The following is a 20458-nucleotide window of genomic DNA, read 5'->3' as shown; positions in this document are numbered from 1 at the left end:
TTCGAGTTCATCTTTCAGCAAACCCTTTATGTGAATAGCAAAGTGCCCTTTCCTGCCGCCTCTGACGGAAGGAGGGGAACCTCCATGTCCAGCGAGTGCCTGGCACTTCCCATTAAGGAGGGATTTCGATGAATGAGGCAGTGTCCTCGGCAGCCCTGGCAGAGAGCTTGCCCTTTCTGCTTTGCTGCTATCGGTGTCTAAAAAGCGTGCTACCGACCATTCAGGCTGGGAGTGAAAAGGCTCATACAACAGTTTTCATGAATTAGCGCAAGTCAGAAAAAAAAAAAAAAAAGAAAAATTGTACCAATTTGTTCGGAGCTTATCGCAGCCAGCCCAGGTTTGCAGGACTTGCTTGTCCAAGTCGTGTTTCCCTTTGAATGAATTACGGGTAAGATCGTGATTATTCATTCCCCACTACCATGAAATGGGAAGAGAGAGCATTTTGTGGGTGCTTCATCTCCATCAAGCGGATGGTGCCAACTTAATTTCATGCTCACAATTTGTGCCAAGCAGAAGGCTGTTAGACTGAGTCGAGGCATCAAAATATAATAACCACAGACTAATGAGATATCAAAAGATATAGAGACTCGGATATCTAAGTAAACTGAAAGATTAATGTACTAGATACCCCCTACTTTGTAATGTTTACACAAAGTACCATAAAACTCATTTGGGAAATGAATTCTGGATCAGACAGCATCGACAGATACCAAAAAGATGAATTTATACATTTGTTACATCTTGTAATTGCCTACAAGGACTATGTCTAATACCCTGCCATGAATATTTAATGGTAACCACCCTAAAAATGTCATGTTCAATAATATTCAACTGTTTTTTTTGACAAATATATCTCTGCACTTGAGGTGAAAAGACTTTCTGAAGTCTTGAGTGCGTTCTGAATTATGCAAAAATGTTGGTTTCCTGCCCTTAATGATTATTAACAGAAGAGGTGTAGGCACCATATGGTAATGTATGCTCTGATGACAAATATATGTCCTGATCAGGGAAAGTTTTAAGCCATGAAGAACGAAAAAAAGCATCAAAGATCCACTAAGTCACCTACTGTCTGATTTTGTATATTATAACCCATAAAGTTCCCCCAAGGAAACCAAGCCATTACTTGTGTTATAATTGCCATGTAAGTATTTGTAGTGACTCTCCTTTACTAATGAAAATGTAGTGGTCTGTGAGAAATAGGCATGTTTAGTAGTAAATAACGCTCCCATGGAGCAGTGAGTTTATGTTCTTCCACCTCAGCTCCACTGATGATAATATACAGGCAAATGGCAAATCCGTAGCTTATGTAAATTGTCGTTACACCGTGAACTTCAATCAATCTGTGACAGTTTACACCACTCGAGGATCTGCTTTTTTATGCTCTGGCTGGGTAAATTTATCACTGCATGCATGACGAGTCTGATGCAAACATTATAAGGAGCCTGGAAGATGGATAAAATGTGATTAAACATCCCACATCTTTCTTACTAGATGACTTGGCCCAAAACTTGAAGTCATTACTAGTATTTTTCTTACTCCTTACCGAGAAAATATCTGGGTAATTTCAGTAAATATTACACACACATACAGACATGTATGGATCTGTGGCAGAGAACAGAGACTGTCTCAATGTTATGTTATTTGATGGTGTATAAATGAATCATTTTCAGAAATTCACTAAGTAGAAATAAGTAAATACAACCCGAAATTTCTTTGCAACTGCCCAATGAAATGTGATAGCTGCAGGGTGAATGAATGAACCCGTGACAGGCAGAGAGGAGGGAGGATTTCTTTAGTCTTTCAACTAATTTGTCAGTGATGGTTCTCATCTGTTGCAGAAACAAGGAAATCTTAGAGCCGCACTTGCTGAATGTACGTGTGCTTTCTTCTGCTGAGCTGCACCTCTTCTGGGTTTCGGCCAGCATTTACAAACAGGCTGAGCTCCTTTAATTAAAGAGAATGAAACAGCATTCTGCTTATCGGAATCACACGCAGCGTTGCTCCGGTCCATGTACACTGGCCAAGTTGCCCGTTAATGCACCGGTGGCTTCAAGGCTAAATAAAAACCTCGATCGGATGTGGTTATAAAGGATGAACGGAAAGGGGGAGAGAGGGAGAAGGAGATCACAGCCTGAGCTTCACACTCTCAAATGTTCCCTTCATGCTATGATCGGGAAGGAAAATTTGATTCATGGGCCTTCTGCAAGGCACCAGGTTAAGCCCTGCCGCTGTACCATTTGTGCCGGAGCCCCAAAACCTCAGGGGCTGCCCGTGGGCCTGTGGGGCAGCATTCCCAGCCCTGCAGTGCCCTCTAACGGGTTTGGGGGTCATTGAAGGAGCTCTTCCCCCTTCCACAGGCATGGAGAATATAGATGTAGCCGTCTGGAGGACAGGTTGGATGTAAGCTGCTGCTAGTTCAGCACCTTCACTGTTCCCTAGCACAGCGCCACGATCTAGCAGAGGTTTCGTAGAGATTTTTAGCAGTGAGGGGTTCAGCATGCCCTGCACCTGCAGGTGGTCATGATCAAACTTCCAGAGTCATGCGCCAAATCACATTTTTTTCCCCCAATTTCCTGCATTTGATACTCTTGCATATTCATTAAGCAGAGGACCGGTTAATGCTCTATGACGATAGCTCTTTATGTATCCAAGAGAAGTTGAAAAAGGAAGGCTTTTAATGTATCTATTGAAATTTGAAGTCTTGTCGAGTACACTTCAGATCACGCTATCTTTTATGGTTATTATGCAAAAACATGTAAATACTTCTAAAGTCTTTTGTAAAAAGCTGAAACAATGATAATATGCGTCAAGCTGAGCGTTCAGCTTGCAGGTGATTTGACCGTAATTATTCAAAGAACCGGAGTTTCTCTTCTCTGCCTCTCTCTCTCTTTCCCTTCTTGCTTAATTAAACTTCCCAGATCATAGTGGCATATCAAAGAATGAGAGAACGAAAAAATACCGTGGGCATCTTTTCACCTTTGGAAAAACTTTGTGCAAATATTTGTCGGAAAGCACGGTACGACCTGTGTTTGTCCTCTTTAGTTCTTCAGGAGCTCTTTGAGAAAAGGGAAGGCTAAAAAACCTCCTTCCCCCCTGCGCTGCCTGCCTGGGGATGCTTTGCTCTGGGGCTTCCCTTCGCCCGCGGCCCGGCTCTAATGACGTTGTCTCTTTCTTGCAGTTGAGCACCCCGACAAAATGGCCAATGACCAAGGTACGGTGCCCTCAATCTGTCGCCTTCATTCCCGGCATCCCCGCCGCGCCGCCGCCTTTCACCTGGGCTGCACACCTGATGAGGCAGGCGCCGGCGCGCTAATTAATCTTGTTAATGAAGTTCTGCTCGGCTGAGGCTGCTGCTTTGATGGGGAAGATGTAAATTTTCGGGAGAGGAAATTGTTTTGTCTCTTTTCTGAAGGACCAATTAAAATGTCAAGCTGCTTTGTATAAAATAAATTTTTAGTCTCTCTGCTGCACTTCTGAATAATTCACGTTAAATATAATTAAGCTCAGCGTAATTCCCCGGCTCTTCTTGCACCCTTTCGTGGGTTATAGATTAAAGTTCAGAAGCCTCACGGTGAGGAATCATAAATCATCTTTTCCCTCAAAACAGCAGCTCTCGTTTAATAATAGCAAAGTTTAGTCAACTTTTCAAGGCATTATCATTATGTTTTCCAAATATGAATATGTCTGATTAGTCACAGCTCCTCTGCTCCTATCTCCTTTTCAGTACTTGAAAAGTGTGTTGCTAGGATATTTTTCATTTTTTTTACTCTAGACCTATTTATTCTCAAGTATTTATTTCAATTATACCTGGAACATCATATATTTCTGTGACATCTGCCCAAGGAAACGGTCACGGAGACTTTGGGAGAACTCAGAGGTGATGCTGGGAGGTGTGTGTGGTTTGGACTCTCACTTTACACTCGTGTCAAAGGCAAAGTGAGAGGTCAGCCTCAAATCCCTGGCTTTACTTACCAGCTGCCATCATACCCTGATTTAGTGAATTGAGTTAACTTGCAACGTGGAAGTTCCTGCTGGAAACGAGAGCATTATTTCGGGCTTCAACCTGGAACACCCATGGGAGTTACCCTATTTCTTCACGAGGGTTTCACCGTGTACTAGGTACCACCTGCAGTACACCAAGGCAGCACATCCCCGCAGCTGAGACCCACTCTCAGCCAGTTTGGGAAATTCAGTGTCTAATTTCAGCACATAATCTTCTCCATAAAGGCAGAAAGAAGTATCTAAATTATAAAATTAAAAGCTGGTTTTGCTCAGCATGATTTATTGCACCACAGCACACACAAATTGAAAATGTCAGGTTTGAATAGATAAAAACTGCTTTTAAAAGGTAAATGTGTTAGGTTGCAAAGAAGCCTGAAAGTAAATTATCAATATATTTTTCTTGAATTTGCATTTAAAATGTATTCAGGCAGGTTCAGAAAATGTAGGAGAGGCTTCAACACAAAGTATCACCTGGTAAAGCAGGATTGAAAGAGTGTCAAGTTCATTTTTTTAAAAAAATGGGGGAAAAAAGGAAGGCTAGGTGGAAAATAGAGTTTGTTGTGTTTGTTTTAGTTCTTCCCTCTTTCATCATATCTGTACTTCTGCGTGAGTGCTATTTAATGGCCTTGTGGCACAACACATGGAGCATCTCCCATCGCAGCTGGTTGCAATTTCGAGAGGCAAAGCCTCAAAAAAGAGCCTCTGGCAGGCAGCCTCTGAGCTCCTTGCTCTGCCCTTACTGTCACAGCACCGTAGCTTTTTGTAGCTATTGTAGCACAACCACTCTTATATACATCTTCCATTATTTCTCTAAACTTGCCCCAAATCTTGTGCCCGTGAAACCGGTGTCAGTAAAAGCAGTGCCTTGCTCCTGACTTTCTGCTCGCTTCATTCCCTGTAATGCTGCAGAGAAGTCGGAGGTTTTCGGATGCTTAGTGTTCTACTTGTGGGTAGAAAAAATACAGAAAATGTGGCAAAGCATTTTTCTGTTCCATAGGAGTGTGATCTCACCTCCACCACGGGGATTAACAAAATCAGATTCTCTGCAGAGACACCTGCCTGTCCCTTCTTGTGCTGTGGTGTAATTAATGGGGAGAAGTGAATAAGCATGACAGGTTAACTCTGCGTATGGCAAGTGAGCACATATTCCTTGAATGACTGCAGAGAAAGAGTTCTGGGCCATTTTCCTTTTGTGCATCCTGCTCCTCTGGGGAAGCTGTGACCCTTGCGAGGGTTTCACAGCCTGCAGAAGGGTGCAGCCTGCAGAAGCTCCAGTTCATTGCTTTAAACATTTGGGGGGAGCTCTTCCTCTCCCAGCCAGCTGCTCACAGTCTCAGCATGTATCATGCTTAAAATATAACTATGATTTGTTATTCACTTGAAAATAATAAATTACATAGTGTCACGGTGGTTAGATAAAGTAATGTTAAGACCTATTTCTGCATTTTTTAAAAATCATTTTGAGATACAAAATGATACACAGCGTTCAGCGTGTAGGGTGGTTACTAAATGCGTGCTGGATAGCTCGTGGTCGATTACAATAGCAAAATAGCTGTTATTGTGCTGCTTATAGATATTGCTCATATAGATACCTATAGATATGAAAGCTACAATGGCTTTCAATAATTGGGAAAGCAGTAGGATTAGCAGGGAGCGAAATTCAGATGATAGAAACTGCACCCTGGGTGCTCGACCCCATCCATCTCCAGTCACCTTGCCCTCTCCCTGCAGCAAAGCTGCCTCCTGGCCACGTAAGTTACCAAAATGAAACCTTCTTGCTGGGTCTTTAGCTGACAGCAAGCATGCACAACATGAGGTAAACATGGTCAGTCCCTCTTGGTACTACCTGTACATAAATACTGCCTTTTGTCTGGGTAGGGGAAATACACCGCATTTTAGTTCTTTAAGGCTGTAGTATATAAGAAGAAATTCTCAGCCTTTTGTGGTTTGTTTCCTAGGCTCGTTGATGTCTAAATTCAGTTTCCACTTTTACGTGACATCTGTGAGAATTCTAATAAGAGAAAGTCTGAGGTCCTCACTCAATCTGCAGGCAACTCTATTAAAGACAAGTCACCGGGGCCAGGTCTCACTGTAACCGTACTGCGAGCAGCGAGATAAAGTCAAATTTCCTAAAAGCTCGTTTGCCTCAGAAATAATCAAAGCTAATTCTTTAATCATCCAAGGTCTGAAGCGACGCTTACTGAAGTCAGTGATAGCCTTTTAAATTGCTCCGTGCTTTGGACAAGGCCCTTGGGGGCTGTCTCTGCCACAAATGCAATTCTTATTGAGTGACACGAATTAACTCTGGTAGGTCATCCATCTCCGACGCCGGCACGTGGCTGTGAAGTTCAGGAAGCAAAAGGCACTTCTGAGGAAGCAAAGCAGAGTTGGAGGCTGTGGGGCACGTGAGGGGCTTTGGGCAAAGACCCCGGGGTTTCGGGGCACGAGGCAGTGCAGCCTCGAGGGGCCTGCGTGAGGTAAAGGAGATGGGGCGGAGAGCACAATCTGAGGAGAACTTCAACAGTTTTTGGCCATCGTAAAGGCAGCAGAAGTCGTAATATGAAAATAAGCATGAAATTACAGTTTCAGATGCTCAAGAGAGAATTTTTGTCACAAATGTTATGTATGTAGGAGAAGGCCAGCTGCTTTCTTAGGAGCTGTTGTTGAGGCTTCCTGAAGTCTAAAAAACTCTGTTTATGATTTTGATCTGGAATTTAGAGGCAAACTGAAGAGAAGAAGTGAAGAAGAGATTAATTCACTCTGTTTTATCTTGCCCCAGTTTTCATTTGATAAACCAATATTAAATTTAGTCCATAGTTTGTCAGTATAGGACTTGTAAACAGTAATGTGTGGCCATCGGAATTAGATCTGTGAAAGAGCAAAAAGCTGATCTCTGCCTTTGGACTACAGCCATTTTAGAGCATCCCCTGGAAATTTTGATAAAAGGAAACATACCCAATTTTGAACAAATATTTTTCATTATCTTAGGAAATTTCAGTACATTTTGATGGTTCTATTGGTATCCAAAAACCTATTTTCCATGAAATGGACCATTATAAACTATACAGATAAATTGTGTATGGAATGGAAGGTATGTATAGAATAAGTTTTTTTATATGTGACATTCCTCTTTATAGACCATAAACTGGAGATTTAAGATTGAACTTCAGCATTTACTGACATGGTGAGGCCTGCGGGAGGTCTCCTGCTCCCCATGCCCGGAGCAGGGCCCATGGCCATACCTAGCTCCACAAAAAGTCCACAGAGAAGATCGTGCAAGGCAGTTGTGTTTCCAAATCCCAAGGAAATCCACAAATCTACATCTGTGCTTCCAAATCCCAAGGAAAATGGTGGCCTGCGTTGTCCTGCACCAGGCCTGGAGGCCCATTGCAGGGTTCCCAGGTGGTGCTGGGTCTTCAGGGGATTTTGCCTCTCCCGAAGAGGGACCGAAGGCCATCTACATGGTGGCACACCTGCAGTTTTACACCTCGGTGCTCTTCATCTCATGAATAAACAGCACACTAATTGTTTCAGCTCTCAGAGCAAGGCAGTTTGAAGTGCAGCCCAGTCAGGCATGGAATTTGTCTGTCTGCACTTCAGTCTTTACCGTGCTGGACTTAGGCAGGCGTGTTGCTCTTCACCTGCTCAAAACCTTCCTGTGCTCGGTGGTGGTGGGCTGGAAACTGTAACGTGCATTTTTCATGTGTCTTCCTGTGTGAAAACAGCTGCCAGTACATCTATAGCCTGATATCAGCCCCAAAAAAGCCGCGTTGTCTCATGCAGTGACAGCAGAAGGTGTTCAGTTTGCCTCTTTATTTCCTTTGACGGTCTCGGGCTTTCGGTTCTGAAGCTGTTTTGCAAACTCTAGGAGTAGCATCAGTGAAAGGATGAGCTATTCAGATCTTTTTCAAAGAGCTGCTTCCTAAACAAATAATGCAGTAGTCTGTAATGCTCTTTGCTAGTAGAAGAAGTAATAAAAAGTATCCCATTTATCAGAAGAACCTCTTCTGAGGAAAGAAAAAAAACTCAAAAACTTTCTTAAGGTCAAAAACATGGAAAGCATCTGCAAGGAGGGATCTCAGAAGACACGCTTGAAATTATAAGAAGGGTTATTCCTGCATAATGGTTGTGTTTCCTGCTATGTTGAGATGTCGCTGAGACAGCTACCTCAGGAGGCACCTTGAAAAAGCAGAACTAGAAAGTCAAGAGGAAATGTGGTATCTGTTCATCTAATCGTGCATTTCTGCCCAAACCCCAGGGTCCTTCCGAGAAGTCTGCCAGCTTATACATACATACTGAAAAGCAAACTTAAGAATATTTCTGCCTTCTTTGAGCTCTTCAGCTCTCACTAGCACAGTGTGTTGTCTCCTTCATTATCTGGTGCTGGCTGTGGATGGGAAGACAAGAAGACACAAATTCTCGTGCTCTGACTTGTTTAAATGATGATGGATGCAGAACTTCAGTGGTCAAAGCTGAATGTCTCGAGGTCTGCCACATAGCGTGGTCAACGGGGGGAGATACGTGCCTTCAAAAACAGTTTTTTCCAATGCCCACACAGCATTGCACATCCCAGGCTGGCCTGATGTCCCTCTTCAGGAATAAATTCGTCAAGGATAAAAGGGAGGGATACCTGGGGAGGCAGAAAACACTGATTAGTCTCTGCTTTCTCATATGAGAACATTGCTCAGATTATTTTCTCAGTAGTTTTGGACTGTTTAAGGCAAAATGCAAGAGCAGTGGTAGTGCATCATTCCCCATCCAGCTCTCCAGCCCAAGTAGTTGGCTTGCAGCAAGCATTTTTCAAGAAAAGAGCAACACTGCCCCATTCTCTCAATGTCTACCAAGCTGTCTATGCTACCTGGGTATACTTGAATATATAAATAAACAAATGAAGTTGCTGAAGTAAAGCATGAAAAAAAAGGCAAGAGATTTACACTATTATCCCAACAGAATTTCTGGCCCATTTCCAGGTGCTGGAGACCTGAGAGGATGAAGATCTGTTGTGGTCACAGACGTCTTGATTTTTTTTTTTGCCTTGACAAGATCAAGTTGAAATGGTTATTGAATATAATGGTCATGGAAAAGGGACTTGCTTTTTCAGAAAAAAAAAAAAAAAACTCGAGTCATTGAAACATGTGAAAGACAGAAGTGAAATGGAGGAGTGAGAGATGAGGAAGAATATGTAAGGTCGTACGGATTTAGGTTTTGGTACCTCAGAAAGCATGCTAAAACTCATTTTAAAAAAGTAGGAAAAGCAAGTTTGAAGATTGTTTAACCTCCAGTAAAAAGGCAGTTCTGGAAAAAGAAGCTCATTAGTCAAGGTGTTACAATGGTTTGTTCCAAAAGCTGGAATAACATGAAGGAAAAAGCTCCACTGGAAACTGGTGGAAGTCAAAGAGATAGTCCATGGTCTGACCAAAAACATAAAAAGAGAGATCTAGACATACCTGTTGAGTTATGCCCACCTTGTAAGTGTCTTTCTGGTTGGCATGGAGGGTTTACATCTGAATTCAGTGGAACGGGAGTTTTGTACTTGTCCTCGATAAGATGGGAAGCCCACTAGTACCATGGAGAGTGACAGCAATGCTAAGCACAGAGCATGTTATTCCAAAGCACATTATTCCAAATAATGTCTTAGTAGCAGAACAAGGCTGAATTAACCTAAATTCAATCTTTAAAGAATTTTGGAAACGTTTCTAGCCCAAACCCCCCCCGGATATGCTCAATGTAGCCTAGCTGCAACATTGCTGGGTCTCCATTGCTGTTCTCCTCCCAGGGCAGGGTCTTTGGGCCAGGGTGCATCCATCTGAGCTGCCCAGGACACCCATCACACCGAGTGCTGCTTTTCCCCAGGAACGTAGTCCTTAATTTTAGAAGAACCAGGAAAACTGAAATGGGCAGCTGTTTATGCAAATATTTATACAATAAAAATGTCATGTATAATGCCTTGAAAAGTGCTCTTCTGCTAATTCAAAAAGTACTGAACTTGGAGTCGGGCATGCAGGTTAGTTTTTTTTAAGTTCCCAATATCCAGATTGAATTTTTGAATGTGTTAAGCTCCCTCTAAGATCTGTCAGTGTGGGCTAAATATCAAAAATAGCAATGTGTAGCAGTCTCCCATTGAGATACCCAGGCTCCAAAGTACAATATAACCCCGGTGTCACAACGTATTCACCGGTAGCAGTGTAGTACCGTGAATATGACTGCTGTAGAGTGTCATCATGGTAAACAGAATTACTATATATCTTACATTTATCTCTATTTTGCCTGCTTTTACAGCTAAACATTTTGCAACCTTGTTTTCTCGGGATCAAGTTGTTGTAGCTGTGCAATTACGCTGATTGAAAAGATGATTACACTGAAGTCTCTTCTGATGATAATCATCTTACATTTATTTAGGGCCATTCATCACAAAATACTTGCCAAATTGGTAGACAAAGTTATGCACATCAATTCCTTCACAGCCCACAGAAACACGAGTACCTCTGGAGAGGAATATGACAGTTGTTTAACGGTGCGCAGCAGCAACAAACAACTGCAGGAAAGTGAGAAAATGGGTTTTTTTTTTGGCCGAATCTGCCAAGGGATCGGATGGAGGTGGTGGTCGTTGGAAGGAGAAGTTACCAGGAATAGTCCCCTGCATTGAGTTTTCCAGATGTTTCCGTTGTCCCTTCACTGAAAGCCCACCGCAGGCGCTGTTTGGCTGCCCTGGGGCATGGCAATGCCCAGGGGTGTTATGGCATCAGATCCAGCAGCCTCTGCCCATCCCAGTAGATCTCTTCTGCCTGAGCCACTGGCCCAGCAGAGCATTGCTCGCATCACACCATGCCACCTGGGAGTGCTCAGGCTATTTTAATTTAAAAGAAACAAACAAAAAAAGCTTTGGAGAGATGAAATGGCCACGTTTGTGCTTTGCTGTAGTGCAGCTTGCCCATCCCAAGAGCATGTTGCATAATCATAAGCTTGGTCTCCACCGAAAGAGCATTTTTTACCCCAAGCCAGAGCTCTTTACCTTCTGCTATGGGCTTTGTCTCCTCGCTCCCATACTGGTAGGGCCAAAGAGGAGCTTGGTAGGACTTTACCACCCTCTGCAATTCTTCTGCCAGATGCGAGGAAGCAGAGATGCTGCTCTTGGCAGAACCATCATGGCTATTTCACCCAAAGCTGATAAATGGGACAAAACTAAGCAGGTGAAAAGACGAACACCTCAAATTTTACTGCATTAATTTGGAGTGCAACTATTCCCTCAGCAGCCAAAACATTTTTAGAATAATAATCATATTCCTTTTTTTTTTTTTTTTTAATCTTAAGAGTTAGAAAATAGGCAATTTTGAGAAACAGAAACAGTGAAACAGTTGTGGAGTTACATTTCCATCATTTTTTCCATCAACAGGTCGTCATGGCGATGGCTCCTACTGGTCGGTGGACACCAACCTGATTGACAGAAGCAGCCTGAACGGTAAATGCAGGCTCCCTCCGATGACACCCCACAATTAAGTGGGGTTTCGGTGATAACCTTCTGGTTTTCTTTTTGTTATTTCCCTCTTGTTCCCCTCTCTCCTGCTTTGGAGGCTCCCCAGTGCGCCCACCACCTGCCAGGCTGGACCCCAGATGTAGTTTTAATCAGAAATGTTAACAAAAAATAAGGTCGGGACACCATATATTCTCTCTTGGCTGTCTTAAAATAGATCCCCACACTACCTGTCAGCTTTCTGGCTGAAGCAGTGTTCCCAAAGGCCTGTCCCCAGATACCCCAGTCCTGTCACAAGAGGTGTTTTAGATTCATGCCTCTAAAATTTAACAGCTCCCAAAAAATTGTGAAGTGTATTTTATATTCTTGCATTTCCATTTCGTCTTTCTGGAAAATAGCATTTCTTTATTAATTAGTTCTGCCCTAAAATAGGAAGAAACAAGGCTCAACCCTGTGGATTAACGCAAATTAAGTGGACCTAATCATTGCCAGCTGGGGTGTAGATGCAAAATCAATGACTTTATATTCCTGAGCCCACCTGCAGTACCTAACAAAGCCTTGTCACCTCCCGTTATTGAATGAAACAACAGGCGTGATTCCCTGAAATGCGGTACCAAGTGAGGTTCCAGATACAAAATAATTACGAGGCCCATAGCTGATTAACTCAGACGGATTATTTTCCTCAGCCAAGACAAGGAAGGAATGCTAAGTTTCCTTACCTTCTCCTGTCCTAGTTTGCTGTGGGCTTAGCTCCTGCTCTTCCTAATATATATAAAATATAAAATACTTCATCATAATTATAGGAAAAATGACTTTAGAGACGTAAAGAGAACTTTCAGGACCTGCAGTAAAGGGTAGGGAAAGAAAACGTTGTTTTTCTTGATATTCTCTGTATTATTTTATGTGATGTATTCTTTCAGTGCCTTTTACTCAGCATGGAAATGAAAAAGAAAGCAAAATCTTTGGGATTTCTGTACTAGGCCATTGTAATGCCAAAAAGATGGCACTTGCAGCTGGTTGTCATATTCAATTGCCTGAAAAAAAGCCATGAGAAAAGGCAAATTATTTCAATAACTTAATTAGTTAAGTAAAGAAAGGACATTAGGGCAGAAAACGAAGGCAGAATATTGCAATTAAATTACATCTATCACTATCTAAAGCTGTTATTTGGAAAGATTTGCCTTTTTTGCCCGTCTCATTCAGTTGTACTAAAGGCAAAATGAACCCCCCCACACACACACATTGTTTAGTTTGTACGTGGGAGGCTGTGGGGATGACGCCATCAGACAACTCCCGAGTTACTTTTCTTGTGAAATCCTTGACGTGCAGTGGCACAGCTCTTCTCTTTGCATCCCGTTGCACCGATCCTGGTGAAGATTTAGGTTCTTTAGCTTAAGTGGAAAGGGTTTGGGGGATTTCTGAGTTTGTAGTCTTACAGAGTGCCTATAATACCCCCTTAGCAGGCAGAGCAAAAGCATCCCTCGCTGTTCTGTGTGGGTGTCCGTAACAGATGACCCTATCAGTAGAGACACAAAAATCTGAAATTGTTATAAAAGCATAAAATGTCCTATTCCCTACGTAACGGGGAAAAATTGTCAGAAGCAAGGGAGCTGTGCTTGAAGTCAGTTTGACCGGGGCTTGATGCCAGAAATGGGGGCATCTTCAGTCCCAGTCTTGCAGCTGCACTGAAACCAAAGGAGATATAATAATAATAATAGCTGATAATAGCAAAAACGAGCTGGTAATAGCAAAAAAGAGCTGCAAGTTATTGACTCCCGACACCACCGTTATTAATACCCAGGAAGCGCAAAGTCATTACTCTTTAAATATTTTCCTTTTTGCTGTACCACTGAAATGCAGTGAGATGTAAATCTCATCTCTTCGTGGCACCCTTCTGCGCCCTCCGTCTGCTTTTTAAGATGAATTGGTGCCACCCGAAAGGCTTTACATCTTGTTGTGCTTTATGGGGGACTCCCAAAGAGGGAGAGGAATGAATCCACCGCTAACCACCCGTCGTTGTCCGTGTCCTTTCAGAGCCCCCCATCGGGCAGATGCACCCTCCCCATGGCAGCGTCACGCCCCAGAAGAACAGCAACCTCCTCGTCATCATCGTCGTCACCGTCGGCGTCATCACCGTGGTGGTGGTGGTGGTGGTGGCCGTCATCTGCACCAGGCGCTCCTCGGCACAGCAGAGAAAGTACGTTCGCAAATCTCAGGGCAGAAGGAGAAGGCGATGATGCCCGTTACGCTTCAAAGTAGATGCAGGCAATGACAGTCGTATAGAGGAGAGAGGGAGTTTGGGATCAAAGTGCATTTTTGGGATGGATCTTTTGTAGTTTTTGGAGGTATGGGCTTGGGAAAGCTGGAGATCACTCATGAGTGGAGAATGTTCCCTGCCCCCAAGTTGCATGGTAAAAGAATAAGCACCCCTGCTGCGGTGAGCCTGGAGAAATCAGCCTGTCAGGCACATCTCTCTGTTGTTTACATTGCCAAGGATAATTCAGACACAGGAAGGGATCAATCCCATTGATTTAAAGGAAAAAAAAAAAGTGTCTGTGCCTGGTGATGCTATCAGACTTTCTGGCTCCACAGCTCTGCACCTGCACGGCTGAGGACCACACAGTCCTGCTCACTCGGTAACCTTTGGGAGGATGCTCTCCTCCCCAGACAGGCTGTCGCCAGAAGTCTTCCAGGAAAATGCAACAAGAACTGTTTCTCGAGATAATTCTTAAATACTTGGGAAAAAAAGAAAAAAAAAAAACCATAGAAGATTACAGGGAAAAATCTAGGATTCTTCTAAAATGCTATGAAAGGGCAGCAGCGTAGAGCACAATGCTGGTTTTTTGGGTTTTTTTAATGAGAATTTGGAGGAGGAGTAAGTGTATTTGAAACAGACCTGGGTTTGATACATTGAATTTATTGAAAAATATTCAGCCAAAAGGTTCGTTATTCTACTCTTGTGAAATATTGGCCATGAGAAAGTGAAGCGTAAGCATAGTTTAGCCACAAGAATGATATATTTTTTTGTGTGAAGGGCAGGACCAAATTTATTACCTTGATTTGCGTGGATGCTTAGAGAAGGGTGACACTATGAGAGAAGGGGGGGGACAGGAGGGCTCCCACATATGCCAAAATGAGCCTCAAGCTGGTTGAGCACAGGCAGGCGGCAGCTGGTGGTGTTTGACAGTCACCAGGGGAAGCGCTTTCTGTAAAGGTGGATACTTGAGCGTCGACTTTTTAACTAAGAAAGCTCTCAATGAGGCAGAAAAATAAGGGCCCTTGCTTCTAGGAGGGCTCGGGTAGCTGAATGCTGAGCTGATTTTACAATTGGCTTCTCTTGTGAATTTTAACACCTGAAAATCAGGCCATCATTCGAAGGCAACGGAAATGCGTCTGTTGAGTGGTGTTCGCTGAATCCAGGCTAAAGCTCTCCTGAGTTTCTTAAAAGGAGAAGGGAGAGACAAACAAATAGAGAGGTTCATCTGTCCAGCGTCAAAACTTACATGCGCAGGTCTGAATTAATCAGCCTGGACCTCCTTTGTAGCCCCATGGGAGGAATGGGAGTGTTCAGAGAAGTGTTTATCTTATCCGAAGATATCAGAAGACCTTCCATCTGAAGGCATTTAGTCCTCTCCATTAATTAAAAAAATACGAAGCTGGTAGATTTTTATTTGCTGTGTAACTTCTGAACATCTCCAGGTGTGAACGGGCAGGTGGGTCTGACCCAAGTGACCCTACACCAGCCATTCCTGAACGGAAAATGAGGACAAAACAGTGCAATAAATGTGAAACGATGGATCTTAAACGTAGAGCAGCAGAGAAAAAAAAAAAAACTGAGCTTCTTCGGAACAGAGTTTGTTGGTGTGAATTTGTTTCTGACCTGCCTGGAGAGCTGCATCCTGTGACACCCAGAGTTTAGATAGCAGCTTTTTTTGGCAGCTGGTTCTTATTATAAAATCACCAGCGAGCTGCTGAACAAAAGGACTGCCGTAAGGGGAAAGGCCAGGTCCTGCTGGATAATGCAGTGCTTCCCCAGAGCAAAAACTTGCAGGTGATGGAATAATCTCCCGTAAGCCTTCGGTGGAAGAAAGTCATATTTCTGCAGTTAATTAAAACTCGGCTGAACAAAGCACAGTAAAACATATTATACAGAACAACTTGCTAACTGCCCTAGGTGGCTTAGGATGTGTTTTCTGTCTCTGCCACCAAGGGAAGAATGAAATATAAAGAAACCCTGCGGCAGTTTGACACGGGGAAAAAACAGGGGAGGAAAAACCGGGTGAAGATCCAGGTGCAATAATTTAGTTGTGCGTAAGGGCTCCTGCAGGAACTGAGAGCCATCCCTTCACCATAATTACATCCTCCCCAGCTTGTGTGTCTGCTGATGGGGTTCTTTGGAGGGTGGGCAACGGGGCCACCCATCACCCTGTCCCCAAATACCCTCCTGGTCTGGGCAGGGCAGGTCATAGCTCATGAATCCTGGCTGAATCTTAAAGGACGATATCACCTTATGCAACATGCTCTCAAACTGCAGTACCTGCTTCTCCCAGGAAATTTTTTAAGGCTTTGTGAGATGGGAAACTTGTCTAACACGTCACAACAATTAGCCTACGGACCGGTACCATTAGGTTGTGGCATAAGAGAAAAGATGAGGGTGGACGTCTCGTCTGAGCCTGGACTGTAGGTAGTGCATATTTAAACAATTAAACATGAAATGCAGTCTTGAACGAGTGCCCAACCAATTAGTATAGTGGGCAGGAATCAACATAAAAAGAGATGACAAAAAATAAGCTAAGACTGATTCGAATCCCATCGAACTAACGTGGATGTGCCAGTACATGCTTGGGAAGACATTAAACAAAATGTCATCACCCTGAAGTTAAATGGGATCGAGCTGGCAGCCCCTGAAGAGCCTCGGTTTGTTCCCCTGGGATGCGGGTCCTGCTCGCAGCAGTGGCACGGGGTGGGATCTTAATGGGGACAGATGATGGAGCCAGGTGATGGGAGAGACAGGGACCGGTCTGAGGTTTTCAGGCTGCCTGGCAGGAAATAAAGAGGCCAGAATGAAATGATGTTTCACTTGAAAACAGTGGGGGAGATTTAGTGGAGAAAGAACTGGTTTGTACTCCCGATTTGTTGATGCGTTGTTTTTCTTTTCTTTTTTTTTTTTTTTTTTTAAATAGGATTTTTACACCAGTTGACTTTCCTTTAATACAGCCCGAAAGGCAAAAGACAGCCAACTTAGAGCGGTTACAGCGCTATCAGGGCAAACGAGGTGAATTGGAAAAGGCCTCGCTGGGCTTCCTTTAGATGCATTTGTCTGTAGCTGCGGGGGGATGGAAACCCTGCCTACCGCACCACTCAGCACACGGTCCTGTAATTGGCCCGAATCAGACACTAAAAGCTGTTCGCCTGCAGGGGTCCAAACATCCCATCCAAAAGGCTGATGCTAATGAGTTATCAGCCGTGCTGCTGCTGATGGCTGGCCCCATCCACACCGCTCCCGGGGCGGTCCTGAGCCCTGCCGAGCCGCCAGCTCGGGCTGCTCGGGGCTGCTCCGTGCCCGCTGCTTGTTTTAGGAACAGTTCAGAACAGTTAAGCTTGGTTTTGATATGAGAACGGCTCATTTCAGCTTATTTCTAAATCCGTTTTTCAGTTTATTTCTAAATAACAGTTTATTTCTGAGATATCCAGATAGGGAAGGTCCTAAACTGTTAAAAATTAAGCTAGGCGGAGTTGTTATAAACCTAACTTTTTTCTCTGACATTAATTACAAAATGAAGAGCAATCTCACTCTGTATTATTGGAAAAATTGTCCTTTTTAATGTATATATTGTCACTGTTAGCTGTGTGAGTGTGCTGTACAACGACTGAAGCCCCTGCCCAGGCATTGTTGTGCTGGAGCCTATGGAAACAGACAACTAGAAAGAGTTTTCCCTGCAGCGAGTTTATTTATTTTGAAAGCAGAGCTTAAGTTCTGCTACCGTCATTCAAAATTGCATGAGCCCAGTATATATTCTAAGGGCAGAACCGATCTCTATTTTTACATTTATCCTTAGGAAAGAAACGTGTATCGTTATGGTATGCGAGCTGGGTGCATTTCACGTTGTAAAATAGCTGAACAGCAACAGAAACACTGCCACCTGAGATCACGTTTTCACTTCCAGACTCCTTGAAAATGGGTAATGGACTAAACTTGAATCCCACTGTAAACCTTAAACCTCCAAAGCATCGGTTTCTGATGGTTTTCAGCTGAGGTTTGGATCCGATGTGGGTGTTTCCATCACTGCAAGGTTTCTGCCTCCCCCTGGAATGGGGGGTAGATGCGTTTTCAGATGAACCTCAACTTTTGCATTGCACAAACAAAACCTTCCCGGGGATGATTTATTTTCGTTTGTTATTGATGACCTTTTCATCTGCGTTCCTGGCTCCGATTCAATTTGCTGCTCGTGGACTGTCTGAGCATCAATAATTTGCGAGGGAAAAAAAAAACAATGCAAGCCGAGCTAGATCACTGCATATATTTTTAAATGATATCATTGCCGTAGCAGTTTTGTAGTTATGGTTGGAATGACACATTCATTACAACCCCCTATTTACTGTTGTGCACAAAATTAGTTTGGGGCTGAATTTCCCCTTGTCTAGCTCCAGCCTGGAGAAATGAATTATGTTCAATTGAAAGTGACAAAGAAATGGCTGTATCCTGAAGTGAAGAAAGCACTTCTGTATATAGAACCAAAATTAAGGGCTTTTTTTTTTTTTTTTTTTTTGAGTGACATTGAAAGAACGACTTTACTTTTTAATTTCAAGCCGGACGTGTGTTAAGGTTTGAACAAAGACGCTCGTAATTATTCTTGCAGGTGTTAATCAGGATGCCACTAGGATCTGTCCAAGCGGGTATTAACGAGCCGTCCTTCCCCCACGGGGGCAAAGTGCAACGTTCCCTCCTTGTTCTGCCCAACGCTGTCATTTTAAATAATTACCTTTTGGCAATTAGAAAATAACAGGCTGAGCACGGAAGGTAATTACGGGCAGAGACCAAGAGTCTGATTTCATAGGGCTGTAAACAAAAATCTCCTTGCTGCCAAGGACCTGAGCAAGGTCTGCTCCTCAGGGTGGCTGTTGAGGACTGAGATATTCCTGCTGAAGCCAAAATATCATTGCCAGGGGCTCCTGGTGATGGGGCAGGACTGCCCTTGGCCTTATTTACATTGCAGGACGTGTTCGGCCCTCGTCTTGAAGGCAAAACCCTTTTTTTTTTTTTTAATGCAGGTAGTTGTTCCGCCTACCTTTGGCTTTCAAGATCAGGCTGAGACAATTGAGCAAAGAACAGAAATTGATTCAAACAACCGGAGCTTCATAAAGCCGAAAAGCTCCTCGAGCTTTTTTTCTGGCAGGATAACCCCCGCGCCACCTTTCTCAGTAGTGCCTGGAGCTTGGTGTAGGAGAAGCGGTTATCTGAGCACGATAAGGTTTTCTCTACAGCTGTGAATAAGACGTTGTGCTCCATGTTTGAGGAGCGTAGCTGCTGAGGCCCAGGCCCTTCCCATGGAGAAAATTCCAGTTTTTCCTTCTTTTTCACCCTCTTTCACCCCTCTGCTGAACACGTGCTGTCCGTGAGCACTTGGTGCCTCATGCAGGGGACTTGGCAAGTGGCCACGTGGGGACTTCGACATCACCTGCACCTTTGAAGGACACATCTAGAGGGCTTCTCTAGGAGATGCCGACGAGCAGTGATCACTCAGTGTCTATCCTTGTGGTCTTACAAAGAGGAAGCATGTTCTTACGTGACTGTTTTCATTTTTCTTTGCTGCAGGAAACGTGCGACCCACAGCGCCAGCAAAAGGAAGGGCAGCCAGAAGGACCTGAGGCCCCCGGATCTGTGGATCCACCACGAGGAGATGGAAATGAAGAACATGGAGAAGCCGACGGGCTCCGACCCCGCAGGCAGGGACTCGCCCATGCAGAGCTGCCAGGACATCACCCCCGTCAGCCACAGCCAGTCCGAAACGCAGCTGGGCAGCAAGAGCACCCCACAGCCTGGTGAGGAGCACCCACAAGGAATATATTGATTTTCGCTTGCTTTCTAGATTTGGGGCATTTACATTCCACGTATTCCCATTTTTTTCTCCCTTTCTGGCACTATAAATCATTTTATGGTGCTGCATGAGGAGCCTCTAGCAGAGGGCTAAATTTGGCGAGATTCAGGAGACTGCAAGGACCAACAGCTCTGCTTTAAGCAGAGCATTTCGTAGCATTAAAACCCATTGATAGGTGGGAAAACATCACCAGAATCTCGTATTTTAAATGGTATCTGAGGTTTTAAACCTACCAGTGTCAAATAGTCGATATTGCTTTAGTAGATGAGAATGCTTGTGTAAGAAGTCAAACAATGAGAAACCTGATAGAGGCTGTGAAAAACTCTTTTCATTTTTCTAGCCGTAGACGATATTTGCAGAAAACTTTTTTTTTAATATTTCTACACTTTTTCTTTTTTTAAATCCTGAAACTCAACTGGAAGCCAACTGTAGTTCAGCTTGGGTACCATTCTAGGAAACACAGAGGGGAACAAAGTGAGGGAGCAAAAGAAATGAAAAATGGAGCAGAGGGAGAACATGATCACGAAGAAGGTCAGCAACATCCCCAGGAGGAGAGCTTGGGGCAGCAAGGCTGAGAAAGCTTCCAGATGCAAGGAAGGACATTCTCTAAGAAATAAGTGGTTTCGGTGAAGTTTCCCCCTCCTGTTTTCTAACCTTAGCGCACACCCCACATCACAGATTTCACTTCAGCTAATAACGTTTTTTCCGCCAGAGTAAATAGGAAGTCTTGGGAGAGGCAGGTGGTGCATACAGGCAGGGGTGGAGGGCGAAGCACGGTAAGTTGGAAAACATAAACATATTTCTCCTGAGTTCCTCGTGAACACATTGCTTGTGGGCGACGGAGCAAAATAATTCCGCAATATCTGTTGGGGCTGTAAATAACGAA

The 20458-nt window shown here is 43.8% G+C and overlaps 1 protein-coding gene across 10 annotated transcripts in view; it reads left to right on the top strand.

Moving 5' to 3' along the window:
- DCC (DCC netrin 1 receptor) overlaps positions 1 to 20458 on the top strand; it is a 423032-nt gene that overhangs the window by 375237 nt on the left and 27337 nt on the right. For all 10 annotated transcript variants that reach the window (XM_040540170.1, XM_040540171.1, XM_040540173.1 and 7 more), the window contains 4 exons: positions 3179 to 3211; positions 11396 to 11461; positions 13508 to 13670; positions 19290 to 19516. In XM_040540170.1, coding sequence (XP_040396104.1) covers positions 3179 to 3211; positions 11396 to 11461; positions 13508 to 13670; positions 19290 to 19516 — 489 coding nt within the window. The remainder of the gene's footprint in view (positions 1 to 3178; positions 3212 to 11395; positions 11462 to 13507; positions 13671 to 19289; positions 19517 to 20458) is intronic.

This window comes from Cygnus olor, chromosome Z (assembly GCF_009769625.2).
Source record: "Cygnus olor isolate bCygOlo1 chromosome Z, bCygOlo1.pri.v2, whole genome shotgun sequence".
Taxonomy (NCBI): domain Eukaryota; kingdom Metazoa; phylum Chordata; class Aves; order Anseriformes; family Anatidae; genus Cygnus; species Cygnus olor.
The sequence above is the reverse complement of the archived record's forward strand: the minus strand, read 5'-3'. Positions and strand labels throughout refer to the sequence as shown.